Genomic DNA, 27,608 nt, shown 5'->3' on the forward strand with positions numbered 1-27,608 from the left:
GATGTCCTTGACATCATGAAAATGTTCTTGACAGCATGTCAGGAGCCCCAGGCCATCTCTCTCTGACACTAACCAGCTGGATCTATCACATACCTGGGCAAGCCATTTAACTTCTGAGTTTCAGTGTCCTTATCCATAAAGTATGGATTGAGCTGGGCCTTTTAAATGAGGTCTCCTTTCTGGCACATAATGCATGGAGTGATAGGGTATTCCTATAATTTATTTTTTTAATGTTCATTAATTTATTTTGAGAGAAGGAGATAGAGATATCAGGTGGGAAAGGGACAGAGAGAGAAAGAGAGAGAGAATCCCAAGCAGGTTCTGTGAAGGCAGCATGGAGCCCAACGTGGGGTTCGAACTCACAAACCATGGGATGATGATCTGAGCTGAAATCAAGAATCAGTCACTTAACCAACTGAGCCACTCAGGCCTCCCGGGATAGGGTATCTCTATTTGATCTACTCAATTGGTTTATGAGTTCCTTAAGGACTGAAATCACATATGTCTTCTTATCTACCAGAATTCTAGTTTTCAAAAGAAATCTTCAGCCCTAAGATTTCTGCATCAAATAAAATATTCCTTTAAAGTATAAATAAGTAAAACAGCCTTCCCCATCTCCAGCTCCCCACCATGTCCCTTTCCTCCCCCTCCCCAGTCCCACACCCACCAGTCCTGCTCATCCTGAAGCAGTGCAAAGTACTTTGAAAATCACTGATCTTTCTGGTTTTTCACTAAGAAGTTTATGATTCACCAGCATTGTAATCCTGTATGAATGAGAAAATCCCCTTTATGAATTCTCCTCTGTGTGATTTCCTTCTACATAAGTTTCCTTTACATAGAGAATTTCAAGTTTATATGTACAGTATTTCTAGTCATTCCTCACAGGAATAATTAGAAAAAGAGGGAACTGGACTTTGAGGACAAATAGGGAGGTAAAGAGATAATAGGACTAGACAGAATTTCCTTGTAATACAAGCTCGTGAGAGAGAAAAACTTCTGTGTGAAGGGAGAGCCTGAAAAATACTAAGAGGGACTGAGAAAGCCAGATCAAAGGGATTGGGGGGTAGGAAAGAACCTCTAACAGCCTGACATGGAGTTAAATCTGCTTAGCCCTTGAATATTGGGGTTGTGTATGGGCAGAGGGCAAAAAAAACAAACCTGTATACACATGAGGGTTTGTGAAGCAGGCCAGATTATACTTTGTCCCAAAGATCATGGTAAGACCCAGAAACAAGAGCCAACAAGTGAGTCATAAAGTTAGAATGGATGAAGTATCTGATACACAGGGAAAATGCCTCCTACTATCCATATTACCCAAAACAAAATGATTTTCTACACATTTCATTGAAATTATAGAAGAAAGAGAATCTGAAGAGTTTTTAATGAACAAGGAATTAGAAGATTGACAATTAATTATAAAATACCCATTACTATTATTAATCTAAACAAAGCATGGAAATTCCAAAATATCTTTAAGAGCTTTTGTACTCGCATTTGTCTCATTAATATTTTAAACTCTCTGCCTTAAGGCCAACTGCAAATTCTCTCACCAGAGAGATTTTTCAGGAGCATAATCCCAATAGTTGCGAGAAATACAGTCTCAATCTTTTTTAGATGACACAGGTAAGCATCACAAATCTTACCCTGTGATTTTCTTTGCAGAAATAAAGACCCAAGTCAATGGATTGCTACTTTTGGTACAACTATTACACCACCTGCAGTGCAACGAAGCCTGGGGAAAATTATCCTTCATGAAAATTACCATAGGGAAACAAATGAAAATGACATTGCCTTGGCTCAGCTTACCAACCGAGTTGAGTTTTCAAATATAGTCCAGAGAGTTTGCCTCCCAGATTCATCTATAAAGTTGCCACCTAAAACAAGTGTATTTGTCACAGGTTTTGGATCCATTGTAGATGATGGTGAGTGGTTCAACCTAATATACTTAGTACACAATTGTCTTGAGCTCTAACAAGCTGTCCTAGAGAATTTCTCTTTAGACTTTTCATAAAAATAATGATGGTTCCAATGTGTACAGCCCAGAGCAGAACAGGAATTTGTGGGTTAAAAAGGAATCAAGTCCCATTCCTTGAGTTCACAATTAATTGGAGCAATGATGAAAAAGGGGTGAGGCTAACTGAGAACAGCATATCAGACTACTTTAGGTGCTACAAGAAGGGACAAAATATTATGGGACTATAAGGGAGTAAATGATTCTGAATTGTATATTTCCCAATGTAGAAGCTCCTAGTTAGCATATACTTCAGATCACAGTCTTACTGATAACTTTTTCTTTCTCTTTTCTTTCTTTCTTTCTTTCTTTCTTTCTTTCTTTCTTTCTTTCTTTCTTTCTTTCTTCCTTCCTTCCTTCCTTCCTTCCTTCCTTCCTTCCTTCCTTCCTCCCTTCCTTAAGTACTTCCTCATTTAATGGGGATTTATGATGACCATAAACATAAAAGTGTTTTGTGAATGTTTTGAGAATTTTCATTTTGATTGTTTAATTTAACATACATTTCTTTTCACCCGTCACCTCCTGGTTGGTTCAAAGATATCAGTTCTAAAATTTTATAAATTGAAGACCAGAATTTAATATTTCTAGGTACCAGTTCATTTCACTCTAAATAGAGAGATTAATTGAATATTTTAAAATGGGAAATAAGGGGTGCCCGGGTGGCTCAGTCAGCTGAGTGTCCAACCCCTGATTTTAGCTCAGGTCATGATGTCCTGGTTACTGGGTTTGAGCCCTGTGTTGAGCTCTGTGCTGACAACATGGAGCCTGCTCAGGATTCTCTCTCCCTCTCTCTTTCCCTACTCACATACTCTCTCTCTCAAAATAAACTTAAAAAAAAACCAGATAAAATGAAATGGGAAATAAATGTTTAAGGTTCTGTCAAAGATATCCTGAAAAAAGTAAGAGACAAATGTTAATATATATTTACATTTTTTATAATGTTTATTTATTTTGAGAGAGAGAGAGAGACAGAGCATGAGTGGGGAAGGGGCAGAGAAAGAGGGAGACACAGAATCTGAAGCAGGCTCCAGGCTCTGAGCTGTCAGCACAGAGCCCGATGCAGGGTTCAAACACATGAACTGTGAAATCATGACCTGAGCCGAAGTCGGACACTCAACCGACTAAGCCACCCAGGCACCCCTGCTAATATTTAAATCTGGATTTTTTTTCTTGACAGAACTCTATTATATGTGAAATTTCCCAAATGCCCCATGCATCTCTAGCGTGGCTTTGTGAGATGTTGTTATAAGTCTCTTTTTGTGTTCTCTTCTCTTATCACCAGTCTAAGACTATTCACCAGCAGCTTCAATCTGGAACCATATGCTATTTACCTTCTTCTAAAATCCAGCCTTGCTTTGTACTGGCATCACATTTATGGCATATTGTGGGCATTGGTTCTTTTTCCCATGCTTCAAGGCACCTCTAAATAATTTGCCACAGCACAGAGTAGGGAACATAGCTCTGTGCAGCTCATGTACTGGTTTTTACTTGAATATCTTTCAGAAAATCAATGTACTTCCCTGAGTCTTGATTTCCTTATACATAAAAGGCTACTGGTTAGTCAAGATCAGTGTGATGAACCCTCTCCTCATGAAAAAAAAAAGTGTAGACACACACACACACACTATTACATGTAGTTGTAAGGATTTCTCCTTTTTTTTATGTTTATTTATTTCTGAGACACAGACAGACAGAGTATGAGTGGGGGAGGGGCAGAGAGAGATGGAGGGACACAGAATCCGAAGCAGGCTCCTGGCTCTGAGCTGTCAACACAGAGCCTGACGAGGGGCTCAAACTCACAGACCGCGAGATCATGACCTGAACTGAAGCTGGACGCTCAACCGACTGAGCCACCCAGGCGCCCCAGTTGTAAGGATTTCTAATGGCTTGAAGATTCACAGATATGATATAATATTGGGGTATGCATATGCATGGTTCCTTGAATTTAGACATTTATGATACAGAACATAAATAAGGCAATAATTAATTATAATTAATGTTAATAAAATAATCTTTTGATTTTGTGCTTTTGTTCCTAGAAATATACAACACATACTTATTCCATGTCTTAGATACAGTTATATTCAAAGAACATATTTTTTGCTTGTGTGTGTGTGTGTTTGTATGTGTGTGTTTATATAATAGGACCCACGCAAAACAAACTTCGGCAAGCCAGGGTGGAAACCATAAGCACGGATGTGTGTAACAGAAAGGATGTGTATGATGGCCTGATAACTTCAGGAATGCTATGTGCTGGATTCATGGAAGGAAAAGTAGATGCGTGTAAGGTAAGTCCAAAGTCAAGTTCAAAACTTTGAAAAGAAAATTCCCATTAGCTATTTATAAATTTGGCATACATTTCCCCTAGCAGAAAAAAGTCATCTATTTCACCAAGAATTCAGCTTATTTAATAATCATAATTTAAAAAGTTCTTGTATTAAGTATTTACTGTATGTCAAGCCAAGTGCTTATTTCATTTAAAATAGTGAAATCAGAGAGGTACGATTTTTACAAATTGGGAGATTAAAGTCTATTGCTCCCTATTTTTGGTTCAAACAATTACTCTTCTGTTCTATTGTTATTTTCTTAAACAGAACTGGAAACAAAAGACAGAGAAACCTCTCCTCTGAAGATCACCTTATTCAGCTCTGGCATCATATCTCATGTATCTTACTTTCATCTCCTGGCCTCCAAGTGTCTGTGTCCCTCCCACTATTAATGACGTTAACACCTGAAACAGGTTTCTTGTCCATCCCAAGCCTGCATTATTAACACTGGCTCATTTAAATGCTGGATTCTTAGTTCCTGGACCTCCTACTCCCATTGATCTCCACTTCTGAGCCACATTTCTAGGGCCACATTTTGAGCCTTTCATCTCCAAGAACACTGATTGCCCAATCTTCCTATTTAACTTCCTGCCTGCATGTCAAGCTATTCCTGCTCCCTTGGCCATACCCTTTATATTATACCCCTGTCTACCCATCCTCACTCCCCAACTTACACAGTCTACACAAATGTACATTATGTCCCTTCTTTGTTTTATCTTTACCTTCACCTTCTATTGCCATCCAACAGACAATTTATTTAGATGGTTTATTGTCTGTCTCTCCCACTAAACTAGAATATAAACTTCAAGAAGGCACAGATTTGGGGGGGGGTCTATTTAATTCACTATTGTATTAACAACACCTAAATCAGTGCCTGGCACAGATATTTGTTGGCCAAATAAAATACCACTTTTCTTCAACTTCATAAAGACCTATAGACCATCGCTTCTCTGCTTTATCACATTCCATTAATCCTTTCTTCCATTGTCCACTTGTCCAATTTAGATTTCACTATTAATCATTTTTTGAACACTTTTGCTAATATCCTAAGTTCTCTTGTTGATCTGTCTTTTCAGTGTTTCTATCTGACAAAGTCCCAAAACCAGAAGAACTTCACAATCTACTCTCTCTCTCTGCCTGCACCAAGGATGTCAAATGCTCCTGGAAAAAAATACAACACAACACATTGGTTCCACTTTAGGTTTCAGATAACAAAAGTGACAGTCCTACTATTTTTTTTCCAAATCTACCTTTCTCTGAACTTACTCAACATTTTCTACTTTCCTTAACTTCTGATTTTTTTCAACCTCTTTATTTTCAACTGATAATTTTGCTTCCCAGTTTTCAAAGAAAAGTAGAAATCGTAAGTGAAGAATTGCCTCATCTTCCAACACCATGAATGCAGACGTGCCTTCATCTGAACCCATAGTTAACATAGTTAACATTTCTCTTATACCTAGCTCCTTCTCTACTCATATCTCTCAAGTTAGGGGGGAAAAACCTCTAACTTTTTCTTGACTTATAATGCCTCCAGCTAGCACTGCATCTTATCTCTTTACCGTGAAATATTTGGGAAAATGTCTATATCCATTGTCTCAATTTTCTCACCTCTCACTAACTCTTCAAACCATTTCAGTATGATTTCTGCCCTTTCACTTCAAAATAACTCTTCCTGAGGTTTTCACTAACCCACCAATGCCCTTCAGTAAATGTATTTTTGTCCTATTCCTTTTTTTTCCCCTCCTAGCACCATTTAATAATGCCTACCACTCCCTCTTTCTTGTCTTCCTTGGCTTATAATGATTTTCAACTTACACCTCTGTCTACTTCTTCTCTGTTTCCTTTTCAGGTTCATTCTCTTAATCTCAGCCATTAAATTTTAATCTATTCTATGTCTGCTCCTCTTTTTACTCTATACTTTCTCCCTAGAGGATCTGATTTTCCTCTTTAGCTTCAAATGCCATCCTTTGACAGATGATTCATGAATTTATACGTTTAGCCCCAACCTCCCCTTTTATCTCCAGATTTATATATTCAACTCCTACTTGACAACTCCCCTTGGATATTTCAAAGATATCTCAAATTCAAAATGTTGCACCTGATTCTGTTCTTTTTCCCTCCCCACCTGACCCTCTTCCTTTATTTTGTCTCTGTGAATGGCATCCCTTTTCACTCTGTTAAAGCAGAAAACTAGAAGACATTCTAGCTTTCTTTCCCTCCCCCATACCCAACAGATTACCTAATCCCATGGATGTTACCTCCTTTTCCCTACTTTTTCCTCACACTCCCTGATCTAAAGGAATTATTCATCTAGCTCATTTCCTTATATTCACACTTATGCTCCTATAGTCCATTAGTCAAATGAAAGCCAGGATGATTTACAAGATGTTAATCTGATCTTGTAAGCCTCCTTCTTAAAACACTCCAGTGGTTTACCTTCAGTCTTAAGATAGAAAATATAACTTCTTTTTTTTTTATATGAAATTTATTGACAAATTGGTTTCCATACAACACCCAGTGCTCATCCCAAAAGGTTCCCTCCTCAATACCCTCCCCTCCCTCCCACCCCCCATCAACCCTCAGTTTGTCTGAAAATATAACTTCTAAGCAAGACCCTCAGGGTTTTTCCAGGACTAGTTTTCTTGACCTTTACAGACTCATCACAGTCACTTGCCCCCTTGTTATCTTCTCTTCAGTACTCCTTTTTATCCACGCTGCCCCAGGCTTTTGCATATGCCAGGTTTCTTCATGTCACAGAGCATTTGCAGTACTGTTCCCTTTGCCTAGAACATGTTATATAGCCACCTCCCTTTTCATAAAGGTTAAATTCTTTAGATATCAGCTCAATTACATCTCATCAAGGAAAACTTTCCTGACCTCCCTGACCAGTGCTATTCCCCTATGTATGTTTCCATAGCATTTACTTACCATAGTAGTCACCTTGCATTTATTTGTGGGCTTGTTTAATTTAATTTGAGAGACAGAGACAGAACATGAGTGGGGAGGGGCAGAGAGCAAGAGAGACACAGAATCTGAAGCAGGTTCCAGGCCTGAGCCTGGGACACATAGCTGGAACTTATTAAGTACTTCACAAAAGAATAAATGAATGAGGTAGAACAGGCACAGAGAGCTTACATATTTTACCCTAAGTCACATAGACAGTAATCGATAGAGCTAATCCTAAAACATAAGCGGTTCAAATACCAAGACCACACTTTTAACCTCTACATGTATATCTGTTTATGTACTTAACTGTCCTTATTCCAAAACAGATTTAGGAGTGTTTATATAAAATTCAGCAAGCAAGCATAATTATAATTAGGTGCATGAAAGCCAAGGAGACCAAGAATCAGTCTATAACATTGAGTCTAGCTAAGAATATTTGGAGATCATCAAAACTTTCCACCTATTCCCATATATACTAACTTCATATTTAATATTTTGTATATATACTTACTAACCCATGAAAAAGCGTCTAATGAAACTAGCAAGGGGGCACCTGGGTGGCTTAGTTGGTTAAGCGTACAACTCTTGATTTCAGCTCAGGTCATGATCTCATGGTTCCTGAATTTGAGCCCTGCATCAGACTCCATGCTGACGGTGTGGAGCCTGCTTGGGATTGTCTCTCTCCCTCTCTCTCTGCCCCTCCCCAACTTGTGCTAGCGCCCTCTCTCTTTCTCTTTCTCTCTCTCTTTCTCTCAAAATAAATAAACTTAAAAAAAAAAAAAACTAGGACTTAAAAAAAAACAAGGATGCTGAACCAGAAATAATGTAACCATTGCACTTTAAAGTTTAGAATAAAATTTTAACTCAATTCAGAGAAACATTATATAATCTATCTCTAGTCTGGCTGCATGTTCTGCATGCCAGTTTCCTTTTTGTTTGTGGAAGGGAGATGATTGCAGTGACCTACCTCCCGAGTAAGAGTTTATAATTCTAAATATATTTTTGTCTTTTCTCAAGGGCGATTCTGGTGGTCCTCTGGTTTATGATAATCATGACATCTGGTACTTAGTTGGTATAGTAAGTTGGGGACAATCATGTGCTCTTCCCAAGAAACCTGGGGTCTATACAAGAGTGACTCAGTATCGAGGATGGATTGCCTCAAAGACTGGTATCTAGTGTGAATTGTCTATGAATTATATGCATGGCATATGAAGCTGAAATTCCTGCATATTGTATATTATTTATATTCATGCGGTTTGGATCAGTGCTTTTTCTGGATGTCAAGAAATCCTCTGACTCAGACCTATGTAATATCATGAAGTGGTCTTTGCACACAAGTGACCGAACTCTTTCTCTACCCTGTGGGAGGAAGACAGAGCAAATGGCAATAGCACCAGCTCCTCACAAGGGAAACTGTGGTACTTATAATAAGAGGACTATTTATAATGGTTTCCCCCAGTGGAAGACAAGGAACATCATTTTTCACAGGATATGATGAGCTGCCAGGGCTGCCAAAAACTTACTCAGAGTATATCCTGGAGCACCTGTGACTCTTGTATCAAACAGCTGTCTTCCTGAGAATTCAGAGCTTCAACATTCAAAGACTGATGGCTGGACGTTCACTGGCTAGAATGGAGAAGCATGGAATTACAATGTAACTTGAACTCTAACATGTGTTTCTAAATAATAATACAAAGCATTATCATTAATAAGACTTGTGATTTAGAAGATGTTTGGGTGTACCTGAACTTGCTGTTAACACTTACATACACAAAGACTAGCTTCAGGATAAAAGCTGTATTGTGAAGGAGTGTTTCTGATTTATTCTTTAACAGCATCTTGCCATCCATATATCAATTGAAGTCAGGCCAGAAAGAAGAAAAAAAAGAATCTTGGGAGCATTTTTCCATGTGTACGAGGAGGATAAAAAGAACTGATGGGACATAGGCTAGTTGAGTTGCTTTCAAATGATTAAGAGCAAGAAAAACACACCTTAGATTTTTGGTGGAATGAGCTATCCAATTATCTATTTAGAAATATGTACAGCAGCATACAGTAACTGGTGCTTTTGTAAGCATAGAATTGTAAAGTCTTCAGCTCTCTGCCAGGTCAGATAATCTATCAGGTTGGGAGAATTGATTTGCGTAAGCACTTCGGACAGTGCCTCACATATATTAGGCACTATGTGGATATTTCCTGTATGTGGAGGAAAGGAATGCCTCCATGAGTTTTAAGATAAATTAACTTTGTCAAATGAGTGAATGGCTTTGGGACTTAAATACAGCTCAGAGTCTAATGGCAGAGAGCACAGCCTTTGGAACCAGACTGCCCAGGCTAAATGTTGGCTTTGCCACGTATGAACTGTGTGTCCTGATGCAGGTTTCTTGACATCTCTGTGCATTAGCACTTTTATCTCTACAATTAGAATAAAAATAATACCTACCTCACATGGTTGTTATGAGGATTAAATGCATTAGTAAAAGTAAAGCACTTGGAACAGTGTCTGCACACAGTAGTCTCTCAATATGAACTAGCTACTGTCAATTATTATTAATGTGCTTTGGACTCAATAAAACAGTATATTTTTTAAAAGCAGTCCCTTCTTTAAAATCATGTAATTGATTTAAGAATGCTTAAATTACACTGTAAAAAAAAAACCCTAAGTGATCTACTGAATTTTCAAAATCATGTTTTGATATCTCAATATGTTTAGGACTATGTCTGGTTATAGACATAGTTGTAGGGTGTGTGGCCATCAGTCACCGGGGTTGTGACTACAGAGATGCAGCAGTATTCATCTTCAGGGTTCACATGTACGACCAAAGTGCTTGATTTCTTGTTCTGATATATCAGAGAAAAATCTAGCCTTTCTATTTCTTTAATGACAAAGTTTTGTTAATTTACATGTATGTATGTTTATCTGTAATATATGTAAACAAGATAAATATAACTTAAAAACTTTCCTAGTTATCATTTACATCTTAATATTGAGATACAATAAACACAAAAGGGTCATCCACTCACACTCTCCTTTCAAAGGAAAATGTCACCACATTTCTGAGTTGATGACTGCTAATAACTAAATATCAATAGAAGCAGAGTAAAAACTTGAATGTTTATACTTCCTTCTATGCAGAGAAACAAAAGCTTCCTAGAGAATATTTAGCATATTTAAGATGTATTTGATTCATAATAGACCTTTTTATATTAAAGCTAAACATAGTCTTTTGTAGAAAGAGGAAAACAAATCTGTCTACAAAATCAATAAATTTCTACTGTGTAAGTTCTCTAACAATGAATATATGCTTTTGTGTAACTATATTTACATTTCATAAGACTGAGAGCTTTTTTGCATAGAAGTGCCTGTGAAACTGCACACTGATTTAAATGATTCAATGCTCAGTTCAAATTCAATTCAGTGACATTTTAACACAAATGAGAGCAATAAATACAAAAGGCCATAAGTAAATCTGAGAAATGGAAAAGTGGATTTTTAAAACAGGATTCATATGTCCTATTTTTAGTTTGATACCTGATCTGTTGAGTGGTATTATAGGAGTCATGCAATGTATTTTACCTCATGTTTTCCATCTACCAAATGGGACATTAACTATCTACCTCATGGGATTGTTGTGAGGCTTTCCTGTTGAATAATAAGTTGAAAAGTCAAAGAATGTTTAAAGCCTGCTAAACAAATGTGAAGTGTGTTATTGTAAACTGGTATCAGTACAGATGATGGTGCAAATACATTAAGATTGTAAAAAAAGGTTGTATTTTCTAAAATAGTGTTCACATTTTTACTGATAAATAGTATTGCCTTGTGAATTTTGCAAAAATATTGTGGTTAAAAAAAAACAAATAACAAACAAACCTGGGTTTTGCCTCCTGTGTTGTAAATGTTATAGTAATACTCTCATCTTAAAAAAACAAACAAAAACCACTAAAATTTGCTTGACATATTGTTTTGAAAGACAGGTCAAATCCATTAAACTGACAGTAAACAATACAGCACATAATCCCTGTGGAATCCTGATGGCATTTGGGGTGCCATGAGAACTAAAGGGTTCGTTTTTAATGCTAGAATAACAATGGACCAAAATTTTTGCAATGTTTAACCATCTCTCAATGAAATTCACAATTCAACAATAAGAGTAAAAGTACATCAATGGGAATCTACCCTCTTCAACTGAATAAATCTGTCACTTTGTTAATATGTTTGTTTGAGGATGAGGGGATGTATTTAAGGCATTCCTTCATGTACTCATGAGAGTGAAAAATAACCTTGTTACAAATGACTGGAACCCTTGTGGCCAGTCTAGTCTTCCCCCACTACTCTCATCTGTTATGTGGCTGTCACTAGCCAGGAACATTACAGTTCTAGAAGTCGCAGGAATTAGATGGGGTGCCTGGGTGGCGCAGTCGGTTAAGCGTCCGACTTCAGCCAGGTCACTGTCTCGCGGTCCGGGAGTTCGAGCCCCGCATCAGGCTCTGGGCTGATGGCTCAGAGCCTGGAGCCTGTTTCCGATTCTGTGTCTCCCTCTCTCTCTGCCCCTCCCCCGTTCATGCTCTGTCTCTCTCTGTCCCAAAAATAAATAAACGTTGAAAAAAAAAATTAAAAAAAAAAAAAGTCGCAGGATTTAGATTGTTGCCAGCTAATGTTTCTCTGTGAAAAAAAAAAAAAAAAAAAAAAAAAGTGAGGAAAATTAAATTCACTTAGTATTCAGCAAAGTTTCATTGGACCAAAACAGTTTTACTGTTAAGACAAACAACAAAAGTATATCCAACTATACCTAAGGAAAGGAGGATAATTTTAATGAGGCAAAGCTGCAGAGCTAGGTAAATTGACAGCAAATTTAAAACCTTAATATGGTATAAATTAAAAATCTAGATTATATTTTTAAATAACGAGCAGCAAAAGATTTTGAACTCTACTAAAACAACCAATGTCTTTCTCTTTGCTCTTTTCACTGCCTCATTAGAAAATCTGTTTTATGAATAGATAAAACACAGAAAGCCCACTAAAATTCAGCAAATTAAAATTTTTGATTGAGTTGGGTTTTTTTAATGTTTATTTATTTACTTTTGAGAGAGAGAGAGGGAGCGCATGAGCAGAGGAGGGGCAGAGAGAGGAGAGAGAGAATCCCAAGCAGGCTCCACACTCAGCACAGAGACAAACCACCGACTGAGCCACCCAGGTGCCCTAAGCTGTTTCTGTAAATACTTCCAATAAACATTCTTCTACAGATTTCAATATTTTCCTTGCCTTAAAGTTTTAACATGGCTAATAAGAAATGCAATCATGTCATAAAATTAAAAATCATGTCATAAAAATTAAAAACTTTGCTTCCAACTCCTTCAATCTGTGAAATGCAACATTAATCTACCTACCTCATGATGTTTATGAAACTTTCCTGTTGAATAATACCATCTAAAAATCAGAGAATATTTAAAACCTGTTTGAAAAGTGCAAAGTTTATTGCTGGACACCGATACCAGCATGGTTGATGCCAAACTTGCACTAAGATTGTCATAAATTTTTATACAGTGTTACCATTTTCATTTATCAATACTAGTTGCTTTGTGTATTTTGCAAATGCCAGTGTTTTGTTGAATTATATTTAGTATTTTTTTTGTTAATGTTTTATTTATTTTTGAGAGAGAAAGAGACAGAATGTGAGTGAGAGAGAGGCAGAGAGAGAGAGAGGGAGAAACAGAATCTGAAGCAGGCTCCAGGCTCTGAGCTGTCAGCACAGAGCCCAAGGCAGGGCTCAAACTCCAAACTCAGAGATCATGACCTGAGCCAAAGTCAGATGCTTAATCAACTGAGCCACCCAGATGCCCCTTTAGTGTTTTCTTGAAAAGAAATAATATATAATCCAACTCATGTGTATTATTATTGTTAATTTACTGCAAAAAGAAAAATAGGCAAATTAAATTGTTGTTCACTTGATAGCTTTAAGAATGATTATAATCCAAATTCATTTCATTTAAAGCATATTTTACTATAACATGTTAGAGAACTCTATAATCAATCTAGTGGCAACATTTTATTTTATTTTGATTTTAAATGTTTATTTATTTTGTTTTTGAGAGAGAGAGAGAGAGAGAGAGAGAGAGAGAGAGAAAGAGCAGGGGAGGGGAAGAGGGGCAGAGAGGCAGAGAGAATCCCAAGCAAGCTCTGCACTGTCAGCTTGGAGCCTGAAAGGGGCTCAGACTCACAAACCTCAAGATCATGACTTGAGCCAAAATCAAGAGTCGGACACTTGACCAACTGAGTCACCCAGGCACCCCTCTGCTGGGAACATTTTAAAAGCTATTGTGTAGTTGACAGTGGAAAATATCAAAGGCACTCCAAAATTAGCATTTAACAAAGTATACTTTAAAGAGTCTGCTTTGTAATATGTTAGTCTATATTTGGATTATTAAAAATTCTTTAACAAAGGTATGCAATAAAGAGTAAGCTAACCAGTTGTCATAGCTTTCCTTGAAGTTCTATTTTTATATATTTTGGTCCATTGTCAGAATCTATATCCCTACTTTTATTTAAAAAATGTAGTTTCGTAAATAAGGAGGTCATCCCATTGGATCTTTCTTCTCTTTCTACCCCAAACCTAGGTATTGTCTGTAAGAGATGCTCAGATGTCCCCCTTTTAAAAATTTCCAGGAAGAGAAATTTCATAAATGCATGGGATTGCCTTCCTAATGGTTTTAATAACCCCCTTCGTCTGTATCGTCAACCAAGGAAAAGCGGCTGTAAAGCAACCAGAAGTGTTGACTTGGGGTCTTAAGGATTGCAATCCAGGAGACAGAGTGGACAGAAATTAAAAAGTGTGCTCTGGAGGTGCAAGCGGGGAGTGCAGAGTTACCAAGGCAAAAACCACAAGGTGACACAACTTGTTTCAATGGAATTATGATTGGTGCTGACAGAGTTAAACTATCTAACACACTTATTGGCTACTTAGCTAATAGATGGGACCTTATCTCTATTTTAGTCCGAAGTACAGGATGTGTTCCAGAAGGCGGTCCACATGTAATGGACAAGTTGCCGCTGACAAAAGTAAAAAATCCGTGGTGCTCCAAAAATGGAAAGAGGCATGCATAAACTGCTTCCTCAGGGTCTTCCCAACACTATTTTGAATGACTCTCTTAGCAATGCTTACTTTACCTTTGAAATCTTTCACAGTATTCAAAACAAGCACTTTTTGCCGAACCTCAAACCTGTATCCTCTTGTTTAGATGTAAGTGGAGATTACTGAACTCCTGGGATTCACTCCACTAGTGTTTGTCCTACAAGTGATAATCCTCAGGGAAAGAGAATTAGAAAACCAAATGAACTTAGGCTGAAGTGCACTATGGAGAAAAGAATTTAAAAATGGAGAGGAGAGATCAAAAGAATCTGAAAGTAAAAAGGAAGCCATTGGAAAGACAAATATTAAGTACCAGCTACTTAATAAACGTTTCAGAGAAAATAAAATAGTTGGACTACTGAATAAAATATTTTTTTAAAGTAAAGGGATGATTGATTTATCTCTTGAAAAAATACTATAGGAACATTATAACTATACTTTTTGAGAGAGTGCACACAATTGTATTGGCTTAACTATTTCTGTTTTTATCTTCTAATCCTTATGTATATTTTACAAAGTTGACGTTAAAGCATATATAAAATTATGGGTTTTTTTCTGAGATCACATTATATATTTTTCAATGACTACGTGTTTGGTATAATTATTTTTTCAGGGCTACCTTTGAGTTGCTACATCAAATTGTTACATTACACAGACCTTGCCCAGAATGACAGGTTAGTCTACTGTCAACCAAATTTTATACTAGGGTCATGAGCTATAACCTAGGCATCCTTCTCTTCCTCACTCCATGAATCCCCTAGCCCTGCACCAAATGAAGAGCCCTGTAATCACCTACCCTTTCCACCTTTGCTTCTTTCCCATTATGCTTATGGTTTCTTTTCCTCCTCATACTGTTCTTTTTCTTCCCTCCTTGGTTTAAAACCTCTTTACTACCCTCTTTCTCAGCTGATTCCACTGACTCTTCCTTGCTTCTTTTTATTAAAATATTCCTAGACCCTCAACCTTTTCACAGAATGCTCCCCCACCAGCTTACCAAAATCTGGATGCCCCTATCTAACATATCCCTTCATTTTAGGCTTCCCAAGTGATTGTCCTTTTTCTCTGGCTGTAGTATTCAGTCAGAATTCCTCCAACTCTTAATTACAAGCTTCTAAATACTTGTAGTCTTCCAACAATTACTGCCACACACTAGTATAAAACATGTAGTATTTTTAGTATATAGGCTCATACCTCTATCTATTCCACACATTGTGCCTCCTAATTACTGCCAACCTCTTGATCACTCCTCACAATTATTGACTTACTAGGTGTCTGCTCAAAATAGATCTCTCTCCCTAACTTCTGTCTTCATTGTAGTCAATTTCAACAGCCAAGTGGATAATCCACACTTAGTTTCAATTCTTTGAACTCATAAATCCAAATGACTCTAACTTCCAAATGACCCCGCCTCCATAATCCCCTGCCTAGATTTTTGGAAGAACTCCAAAATGATCTTCCTTCTCCAACTTCATGTCCTCTAGTCCATTCTCCTGCACTTCTGTTTCAATTACCTCTAATTTCTCCATCTCCTACAGAAGAGATACTTACTTAATTTAGAGCCCAACAACTTGGATAGAAAAAAAATCTTAACTTTATTTTCACTAACTTTTAACAGAAATTTGCTATTTCTTTCTATTATAAAATAGGCATAAAAAACCCAAAAAACAAAAATAAAAATAGTAACATAAGTTATATCAGTGACTTTGTCACCAAGAGAGATTATAGATATTTTTACTACATTTAACGTTGTTATATACTTATCAAAATATGTTTATGCTCATCGCAGCTTTGAAACTATGTTATTCAACATTGCTAAATCCTGTGATTTAATATGTTAATGGAAAAACATATTTATTACTCTGTCACAAATTTAAAAATTTTCCCATAACTATACTACTGTATATTGGTTTCCCTCTAATTCTGTGTATTCTATTTTATGCATCTAAAAAAAACACACATTTTTAGGAGAAGGGATCCACAGCCAAAGATAGACATGGCATTAAAATAAATTAAGAGACCTTGACCTATAGAGTAAAAAACAAAATCCATTTTCTTGATGTTAAAAAATTTCATGATTATACTCTTCCTATTTTCCATTTTAATCTCCTATCTTGGCTTCTTCCTTTTGCCATTCTTCACTTCAGTTTTTAAAAAGGTACCGCTAGTCCTTTAAATACACTGTAATGTTGCATCGCAAATGAACCCTTTTGCATAGAAGCTTCCCCACCCCCATCATTTTTAGCAAGTGTGCTTTCTGAAACTGTTATACCAACTGACCATATTCCCAGAGTATATGATGTTAAATTTTCACTAAAATCTACTAACATTATTAAACATATAGGATAAAGGATAGAAAATAATATTTTCTTTTAATGTTGTGGTAGGTAGGCAGAATTCTGAAATGGTCCTCCAAGATCTTCTGTCCTAATCTCATTGTAAATAAAATGAGATACACATGTCCATGATAATGTTACATTACATGACAAAAGGAACTTTGTAGATATGATTAAGATTACTGATCAGTTGACTTTGAATTAATAAAAAAGGAGGTTTTCCAGGTAGGTTTAATCTAATCTTTTAGAAGTAGAGAATTTCTCTTTCTGGTAGAAGAAAAGTCAGAGATTCTAAGTATGAGAAGACACACTATTTCTTGCTTGAAGATGGAAAGAACTGTGTATCAATTGCAGATAGCATTTAGGAGCAGAGCAGTCTTAGCTGACAGGCAGCAAAGGAACAGGGAACTTAGCCTTTCTTCAAGGAACTTAATTCTGCCAATGACTGGAATGAGCCGGAACATGATTTACCTCCATAGCTTCCACAAAAGAACCTAGCTGAGCTCATACCTTGCTTTCCACCCATGAGACAGAAAGCAGAGAACAAAGTTGAACTTGCCCAGACTTCTGATCAGCAGAATAAAAACAGATAACAAATGGCTGTTGTTTTAAGTGGTTAAGTTTATAGGAATTTGTTACTCATTAATATAAAAATTGGCAAAGATATAGAATTTTTATTTATTAGCTAATTTGAACATTTTGTCCATATATCACTTATCAATTGTAATTATTGTGTGTTCCTGTCTTGCCAAAAACTTTTTTTCAAAACAAAAGAGGGATGGAAATGTGAGTGAATGTGGATTGTCAAATCAATGTTATAAAAGAAAGACAGTACCACATGTCCAAGTGTTTGCAGAGGTGCTGATAAGTGCATTTTCATTCAAAGACATCAAAGTTTCTAGCCTCAAATGTTTCACTCTTTAACAGGAGAGATGGATCCATAGACCTGAAAATAAGAAAAAGTAAAACTAGATGCTAGCTTGAAGGGAAAGCATGGGTGAGGGGTTGCTCAGACAGTGTGAGAGCCAGGGAAATCTGGAGGAGTCATCTGAGAATGTAGGCTTTCAAAGTCTTGGGACTCTGTGTAGACGGATTCTAATTAAATTACTTGAATCTTACAGTGAGGTGGATTTTGAATTGAGAGCAAGAAAGAAGGGAAAGGATATTTTAGGCACGTGGGCAAAGACACAATAGGAAAAAAAAAAAGGACTTGATAAACAGAAACGAAAACTCAAAGTCAAAGAAGGCAGATGCAGCCGTAGCTACAAAGAGCATATGAAAGAGAGTATGATCAGCTGGTGAAGCCTTTTAAAATGGCAGTCGGCACAAATATATTTTCATTTTTCTACCTTGAAGCTGGATTCCCCTTTAGAATACACACAAATGAACCACTGGGCCAGGCATAATGAGTACAGGTACCATTGCACTGAGAAAAAAAAAAGTCAAGGGCTATCAAATGTTTTACAAAAACCTTTGGTCTTGTTTCACGATTGCTTCTGAAAGAGAGGAAGAGCAGGGCCTGAGGACTAGACCTGTAGTGACTCAGAAGGAAGAGTGACACCTCTTGAAAGACAAATACAAAACTTCTCCAAGTTTTCAAGGGTGTTGCTTAGGTTTTGTAGGCGATACTGTTTCTCATTTATTTTCATTAGCCAAAGCCAGGAAATTCTTACTTCCTGCAACAAAGACTTATCAAGTGATTCTTCACTTCAAACCCTACTATTGGCTAAAATGTACCCATCCCAACTTGTTAAACTAGTTTATTCTAAATCCTTAAGCATTCTTTCTTTAGTTAGCTTACAAGTCTGAAAGAATGCCCAGGATGCTACTCATTTGACAAGAAATCTTAAGAAACACGGAGGTGGAGAAGTTTGTGTTCTCAGCAGAGTATGATGTATCAGTAAGTTGAACTTTATTTCATGTTTGACAGATTTGTTTCAGGTTGTGGTTTCTACTTCTGAAAATTATCGCGAACTGGAAATTGAATAGGTTTTTCTTTTCCTTGGCTGTTGTTGAAGACAATACGGTCGTGTTAGTGTTTTTTATTTCAGGAAACCATGCTAGCAATTTCATATTTAGGATTTGAAAGGTTTAACAAGTTGGATTTTTATTGGAAATTTTAATGTGAAAATGAGATAGTCACAGAGACAGGAAGGAGAAACAGAGTCTGGGGTAACATTGTGTAAATTTGTATGAGTGAAAGGATGGGGCAATTCTTGCATGTATCCAGATTCTAGAATATCTAATGCTGTTTGTGATCTTTCCAAATCATGCATTCAGTTGACACATTGAAGATACAGGAAATATACAAGTTGTAGAGCAAGTATTGTATTTTACCCCCATTCTGAAATTGATCAACATCATTGAAACTCAAAAAAAAAAAAAAAAGGGAACAATGTCCTTTGAGACTTTTTTTTTTGCTTTTTAAAATAAAAAGTTAAAGAACAATATAAGAATAATGTATACACAAGAATATAAAATAAGAGCAAAAAAATAATCCTAATATTTTTGTATTTAATAGATTTGAAAGGAAGTCTATGGAAAATAAATCTTAGATGTTTTTTAGTTCCCACTCCCCTGTCTAATCCATTCGGCATTTTTCTATATTTTTAACATTAATTATTTATTTGCAAATATGAGTCAATTAGTACAAATTACTCAAAATAATGAGGGAATTACAAATATCTTTCCTAATACTGTTTTTCTAGAGTTGCACTATTTCCTTTGTTGGTAATAATTGAATATTGTGTATAAAACTCAATTAAGCACACATGGACTTCTGGATCACAGTCTCCCAACAGATTTAATTCTCAATAGTCATTCAAAATGTTCATCTTTCTGCCTGCTCCCCATAGAGCTACACATTAATAACTTTAGGTTGTTAAAAGACAACATGAAATGAACAAAAACAACTTTTCACACTTAATTGATCTTATTTCTAGAACTGGCACACATTAGGATTCACTTTTTAAATGGAATGTAATAGAAGTGGGATGATGATCATTATTAATATTATTTTTATTTTTACTTAAAATTTTCTCCATTCTGTAGGGGGAAAAGTGGTGACTCCATATGATAAAGATAATCCAATTAATTAATTAATTTATTATTATTATTATTTTTTGCTCTTCAATATGCTATTCAATTAACAGTCCTCAATTTATTCAAGAATTACTATGTACTAGTCACCATTTGGGACATCAGAGGCATAGGGATGAATAAACACACAGTTTTATTGCTTCTTTTAAGGGTTATGTAAATGTCAATTGTGTATTAGGGCTGGTTAAAGAAATCTACCATAAAGAAATGAAAGTGACATAAAGGGATAGAGACAGGAACAACAAGCTGAAGTAAAAATCTAGGAAAAGCAGAAGACCTACCTCTGATCAATTGACCAGGAAACCATTTACACCTCTCCATTCCTATTATTTTATATTCTTAAGATTTTCAAAATTTTCCCCTCCAAGTCCAAAATCCTTACAAATTCTATTGCCCCTATCCATATTCAGATAAATGATTATATCTACTGTATAGATTTTTGCCATATTTGCTTTGGTTTTTCTTAGTTTTGTGGCTCCCAGAAGTAATAAGGGGTACGGGTGTTTGGATGGGTGGGGGAGGTATTGAAAAACTATCTCTATTCTTCCCTTTGGAAATCCATGCCTCAGTGTAGTTAAATCTCAGATTTTCTCCATTTGAAATATACAGGTAAATGTTTATTAGTTTTTGTCACCTGTGGGTAATGTGAAGAAAATATACCTATTCTTCGTTGTACATGTTAGCACCTAGTAGAATTCTTGGCATGTAATATGTTAATTGAGCTGTTTGATTGTTCTTCAAATTTATATGGGACTAACAACTTATCAGGTTTGGTTATTTGGAACTTCTCCATTTGACTTAGCTGGATTTCATATCACTTTCAAAGACTCTTTCACACAGAAAATTTTGTTTACTTTTCTAGTAAGCCACTCTGTATTTAGATATAGTGGCATAAACAGGTGTAAATAGATTTATAATTTTTAGTCCTTATTTTCTTTCCTAAAACTGAGTAACTATGAAATAGATTCCTTGGATTATCACATTCCTACAATGAGGTTCTGAATAATTTTACATTTCTCTTTGCCTCACAGACATATGAGTCTCTTTTCTTTTTTTTTAAATTAAGACATAATTAACAAACAATATTACATTAGTTTCAGGTGTATAACATAATGATTTGATATTTGTCTATATTGTGAAATGATCATAATAAGTCTAGTAAACATCCATCACCATACAGTTACAATTTTTTTTCTTGTAATAAGAACTTTTAAGATCTACTCTCTTAGCACCTTCCAAATATGCAGTATAGTCTCCTTGCTATACATTACATCTCCATGACTTATTTATTTTATAACTGGAAGTTTGACCACTTTTGACCAACTTCATTCATTTCTTCTGCCCTCCCTTACTGCCTCTGGCAACCACCTAGAGTCTCTTTTCATGTAGTAACACCCACCAATGGATTTTAAGTTCTCTCCCACATTGATTGTAAAAATCAAGTTTGGGTTTTATAACAATAGGCATAAAAAGACTCTGTCAAGGTTTGTTGTTGTTTTTTAAATATTTTTCAGAGAGAGAGACAGATAGACAGACAGAGACAGAGTGTGAGCAGGGGACAAGCAGAGAGAGAGGGAGACACAGAATCCGAAGTAGGCTCCAGGCTCTGAGCTGTCAGCACAGAGCCCAATGCAGGGCTTGAATTCACAAACTGAGAGATCATGACCTGAGCTGAAGTCTGATGCTTAACCAACTGAGCCACCCAGGCTCCCCTCAGGTGATTTTTAATTTGGAAACCAAGCTTGTCATTTAAACAACATATTTCCCTTATCTTCTGTAATTTCCCTCATCTTTTGGGCTCTAGGAATTCAGGACTGTCAATGTAGGGCTAGGACAAGATACCAAAAAAAAAAAAAAAAAAAAAGAGAGAGAGAGAGAGAGAGAGAGAGAGAGAAGACAGATGGCCCCTAAACTGAGTAAGAGTAATTAGTATATCTGAAGTAGCAAAATTCCAAGTTTAAATTAGGTTTACCAGAACACACTCACATTATACATCGATATACATTTGTATTTTCTTTTTTATCAACACTTTTAAAAAATAAGACTTAATGAGATACAAACATCTGTTTTTCTATAGCTAAGTATTTTTACAGGATGATGTCATGATACATTATCTCTAATTGAAACCTCTATTTGTTTTTGTTTTTTAATTTTTCAATCATAGTAAAATGGATACACATATCGTAAACAACACTGTAATAATGAACATCCTTCTGGATAATTTTTGCACAATTTGAAATTATTTCCTTAGGATAAGTTATCTTGTGCATTTTCACAATTTTTGGAATGCCATCCCTTCATTAACAAACTGCTCTACATCCTAACCTTCTTTTTTCTCTGTGTATTCTCTATATCCCTATAAAACTGAAATATAATTCTTTCCTCAAGACACGTTATTTTTTTACAACCATCTCAACTAACGGTTTATTACTGAAGATTTAGTCTTGGTCCTCCTCACTCTTTACTGCCACCTCAGACCATAGTTCTCCACACCCTTGTAAACACCCTTGAAAACTGCCTTTTTCCTCTGAGGCTCACACAGTTTGCTCTCTGCCCTCTTTCTTTTCTCATCATGGTCCTTATGGACCCATGAGTACGCCCCCTCTTTACTGAAGACTGGCACTTGCTTCCCTTTTTTTTTTTTTTTTTTTTTGTAAAGTGTATTTATTTTGAGAGAGAGAAAGAGACAGCACAAGCAGGGGAGGTGCAGAGAGAGGGGAGAGAGAATCCCAAGCAGGGTCTGTGCTGTCAGCATGGAGCCTGACGCTGGGCTTGAACCCACAAACCATGAGATTATGACCAGAGCTGAAATCAAGAGTCAGGCACTTAACTGACTGAGCCACCCAGGCACCCCGGCACTTGCTTCCCCATCTCTTCCTCTACTTCAAGTCCTACATTTACTCTAGGTAACATCACTACCATTGTGCTTCATCTGCAACATCCTGGCCATTTATTTCCTCGATCTTCTCATCTCTAGAATATTGTCTTCAAATACTACTCTCATGTCCACACCCTAGACTTGGTCATGACTTGGAATTACCTTTCTGAATCATAACTTTGGACAACTATTTGTATTCTAACCTTCCTTCTTAAAGTCTTAGTTATTTCTAGTGCATAAGGGTTTTTTTTTTTATTCATTGGCTCTTCTAATCTGTGAAATCTCCATACCTATTAGTTGCCATCCCCAACACACACACATGTGTGCGCACACACACACATGTTTTTGTTTTGCTTGTGATCCTTGTATTCATCATTTCAATAAATTTTTTAATGATGGCAAACTCCACTAAATTCTATTGTCCTTTTTTTCTTTCATCATTCACACCTGGATAAATTCTAGAGAGAATATAATTGTCTGAACAGTGGCTCACCCCTGCCCACACCAGAAAATTCACAAATGTACAAGAGGTGCCAATTCATCTAGGATTCAGCTCTCTCCAGCACTCCTACTACATTCCCTTAGTCTGTACTCCCATTTTCCACTGCTATTTCTACCTCCTCCAGCCTCTCCAAATTTCCAATTCTCACCACCTGTCCTTTCATGTGTCTACTACTTCAAACAGAGAATGTGATTTATAAATTAGAAAAGAATTCCTTCAACTTCCTGACATTGAACCAACAAGCCTACCTACATCCATTCATACTCTAACTGGATGCCTACAGTGTGTCCAAATTCTTCATTCTAGGTTAAGCCGTATGAAAACGTCAATACATGAACACTTTTGACCTCCACAAATAGCAATTTTATATGTAGGAACCTAAGAGTTTAGAATCCAGGATCCTTCAAATATCCACCCAACCTCAGGATCTCTGCTGGCTTGTTAACACCATTGTAAGCATACTCAAAACTGTCCCATTCACAAGGGGGAAAAAATCCTCCATCAACCCATATGCCTTGATGACTTACTATCTCCCCATCCATAGTCAAATTCATGGTGGGAAAACGTTTACATCTGCCTTTCTGTCTCCTCACTCCCAATTTATCCTCAAGTCCACTGACATTTTGTTTATAATGCCACTACTCTGTTCCTTTTCCTGTCATAGTCACCAGTGATTCACTACTGCTTAACCCAATGGGTTTCTACATTTTTATCATATTTGATTTCTCAAAGGTGTATGCCACTGTGGATCAATCCTTCCTTGAATATCCTCTTTCATCATCATATCACACTTTACTTTCCTCTTTATTTTCCTCTGTGGTTTTCAGACTTCATTCTTTGCCCATATCTTAAATGTTAGTCTTCGTTAAGATTCCTCTCTGAGTCTTCCTTTCTTCCTATTATTTCAATTAAGAAAATTATTGACCACCTACCATATTCCATGTGCTAAAAGTACAGTAATGAATTTGACACAGTACCTGGATTGTTCACTGCCATAATCTCAGTTACCAGAAGTACCTGGTATAAGTATAAACTTAATAATCATTTTTTTTGTTTGTTTTTTTTTTGTTTTGTTTTTTCAATATATGAAATTTATTGTCAAATTGGTTTCCATACAACACCCAGTGCTCATCCCAAAAGGTGCCCTCCTCAATACCCATCACCCACCCTCCCCTCCCTCCCACCCCCCATCAACCCTCAGTTTGTTCTCAGTTTTTAACAGTCTCTTATGCTTTGGCTCTCTCCCACTCTAACCTCTTTTTTTTTTCCTTCCCCTCCCCCATGGGTTCCTGTTAAGTTTCTCAGGATCCACATAAGAGTGAAACCATATGGTATCTGTCTTTCTCTGTATGGCTTATTTCACTTAGCATCACACTCTCCAGTTCCATCCACGTTGCTACAAAAGGCCATATTTCATTCTTTCTCATTGCCATGTAGTATTCCATTGTGTATATAAATCACAATTTCTTTATCCATTCATCAGTTGATGGACATTTAGGCTCTTTCCACAATTTGGAATAATCATTTTTAAATGGTAAAGTAAAACTGCTAATGCATATTGAATGTTTTAAATTCATGTTTGTAAGCCAACCTACCTATTCCTTTCATATTTGGAACATATAACTTAAAATTTGCCATTTGACTTTCCTTTTATTTATGAAAAATTGATAAATAGAAGATTTGATCTATTATTATTCACTTTCCTCTCCTTTAAAAAAAAAGTAGTCAAATTATTTAGTGTTTCCTGTGATGATGTCTACATGCCATTTTTAGGAAGTGAATATCTCATGCAAAAATGCAAAAGCAAAACATGAAAATAAACTAAGATCATGTGATACTGATTTATCTAATCTGTTAGCTCCAAGAACTTTGCAAGCAAAGGTATCAACTTTTTATCAATGCTCGGTATCAAATAACTTAAAACAGTGAAAAAGACACAATTTATACAAGCAAGGCAGTTTTTAAAAGAAGAGTTCTCCTCCTGGTGTGGCATTTAAGTAAAACACAAAGTGGGGTTTTTTTTATTTTGGGGGTTTTTTATTTATTATTTTTTACAGTGTTGGCATAGTACAATATTTTAAATGTCCCTATAGGAATAAGTAGTGTGCAATAATTATTTTATTTTACAGACTTATGGAAGGGAAGTTTGTAGTCTGAAAGTACTATTGCCCAGTCCATCCGCAATTAATCTTATTTCACAGATTCACGGCAAAGTTTTTCTGTTTCCCAGTTCACTAGCCATCTAAGAAAAAACTCCTTCCAATTTTCCTAGATATTGGCATATTACTGAGTTAAAATGCAAACTTAATCCTCAGTTCTGGTAAATAAACCACATAGAATTTCAGACTCATACACAGGGGTCATAGTAAGTGGATACTGAGAAAATTTCTTATGCAAACAAAAGATCTAAGTAATAATAAGATGAGCTCAATGTTAGTTTATTTCAACAATAACAATGAATGTATTCAATTCCTACCAAGGACAAGACTTGTAACTGGGTACATGGTAGGGGAATAAAGGAAACCTGATTTCTGGTAAGGGGATGATTGGAAGAACAATAAGTAGTAATGAATATAATACAATTTAAAATTGAATAAATGTTAAGTACAAGTATAATCAATGCACTTCAGCAAAATTACCTGAAAGACCAGTACCCATACTGCTGGTGACAAATGAAATGACTTTAGGTAGGATTTATTTTAATGTATGATAGAGAAGATAAAGCTACTATGTCATACTCAGCATTTGGTGGATATTATTGCTTAGGGATTGGCTATATTAAAAATGAGTTCATTTAAAAATGTAAGGAAATTACCTTGAGTTATTAGTGCTTATGGCAAAAAAAAATTGTGATGATTGCAACTAAAATTTGAAAATCATTCGAAAAAAGAACAATGAATTTTAAGCAGGACAGAATATGAACACTTCAAACACAGCACTTGAGTGAGTTCTTGAAGATGAGTACATTTTATGTACATAGGGAAGTGGCAATTGTAGACTGGGGTCGTTAGATTCACAATACAGAAAGCCTCCTTATTTAGTTAATGTAATAGGTGTTAAGTTTTAGCTTTGACCACATTGAAATCCTCAAGAAAATGCAAATTAGAAGCCCTACTTTTTAAAACACATGCTCATTATGGGTTTATTATAGAGGGTACTTATATACTTCAGCATACATAAAAATAAAATCATAAACACAGCAGGGGAAATTTTGATTTTTAAGTTTCATGGTTGATGCTTTTTTATAATTACTAAGGCTAAATATTGCTTTGATTGTAACTACCTGAATTTTTGAACAATGTTTTGAACAGATAAACTTTCAAGTTTATCAAATGGAATCTTCTATAATTTTTGCAATTCAAGCTCAAATACCAACTCTCTGGCAAAATATTCTTGTGCCCTCTAAATAATCTCTATTTTATGAAGAACTAATAAATTAAAATCCAGATTACTGAAATGTTCCCCTTACAAAATAAATAGCAGCTTAGAGCAAATAGCAGGGAAGAAACACTGGGTTTGGAGTCAGAACACCTAAATGAAAATTCCTCTAGTTAATAGCAATGTGTCCTTGGACCATACACAAGACCTGTTTTTATTGCTGTACCAGTATTTCAGATAAACACCATGAAAACTACAAAAGATTACAAATGTGAAAGGTTATCATTGCTAATGGACCCCAGTGAAGGTGCCAATTAGAAGACAGTTTAGTGTGTTAGGATTTATTTGATCATGACCCTTATGCCAGACACACATGTGTAACAAATGACTAGGTGATTTTCTAGGGGGTTGTTATACTTCTTTGACTTAGATTCTTACTTAGGTTTCTGAGAATAGACTCCATAGAATGGCTTATAAATGTCCCACTTATAAGCGAATTAAGTCTCTTCCACAAAGGATTTTAGTTCCCTCCAACAGGAAAAATCATTTTCTGTCCTCTACTGCTTTTTTGGGTTCCCTGAAGGTCATAGCCCAGATAGTCGGTGACCTCACTGTCGTAAGACATGTGACTAAGGCATGCCTCTCCCACATGGTCTGCTGAACAGCTCCACTGTAAGGCTTTGGTTGCCCTGGTTACTACGCAAAATACTAGAAGCTCTTAAGTGCTGCCATGTACTATTTTTCTGAGTCTTGGTGTTCTTCCAGATCCTTGGATTTGGGCTGAAAATGAAATTGCTTTTTTTTTCATACAGTTCTGCTCAACAAAATTTCCCTTCCTTTTCCCAGGTTTCTATTTTTCTCACATACCCCACTGGTCATTGCTGTCGTAATTTTGGATTAGAACCTGTGTTCCACAGAGAAAAATGTTCATAGGTAGAAGACGAGGAACCTAGGTGGGCTCCAATAGTTAGTACTTTTATGTTCTTGGGTAAATCTTTATAGCCTCA

The 27,608-nt window shown here is 36.1% G+C and overlaps 1 protein-coding gene across 1 annotated transcript in view; it reads left to right on the forward strand.

The window, feature by feature from the left end:
- The window catches only part of TMPRSS11F (transmembrane serine protease 11F), a 75,392-nt gene extending 66,932 nt beyond the window's left edge, over positions 1-8,460 (forward strand). Inside the window, exons 8-10 of the mRNA XM_030314497.1 lie at positions 1,663-1,922; positions 4,157-4,299; positions 8,302-8,460. Of these exons, the coding sequence (XP_030170357.1) occupies positions 1,663-1,922; positions 4,157-4,299; positions 8,302-8,460 (562 nt within the window). The remainder of the gene's footprint in view (positions 1-1,662; positions 1,923-4,156; positions 4,300-8,301) is intronic.
- Positions 8,461-27,608: the final 19,148 nt, after the last annotated feature.

The sequence above is a fragment of the Lynx canadensis genome, chromosome B1 (genome assembly GCF_007474595.2).
Source record: "Lynx canadensis isolate LIC74 chromosome B1, mLynCan4.pri.v2, whole genome shotgun sequence".
In the NCBI taxonomy this organism is placed as follows: domain Eukaryota; kingdom Metazoa; phylum Chordata; class Mammalia; order Carnivora; family Felidae; genus Lynx; species Lynx canadensis.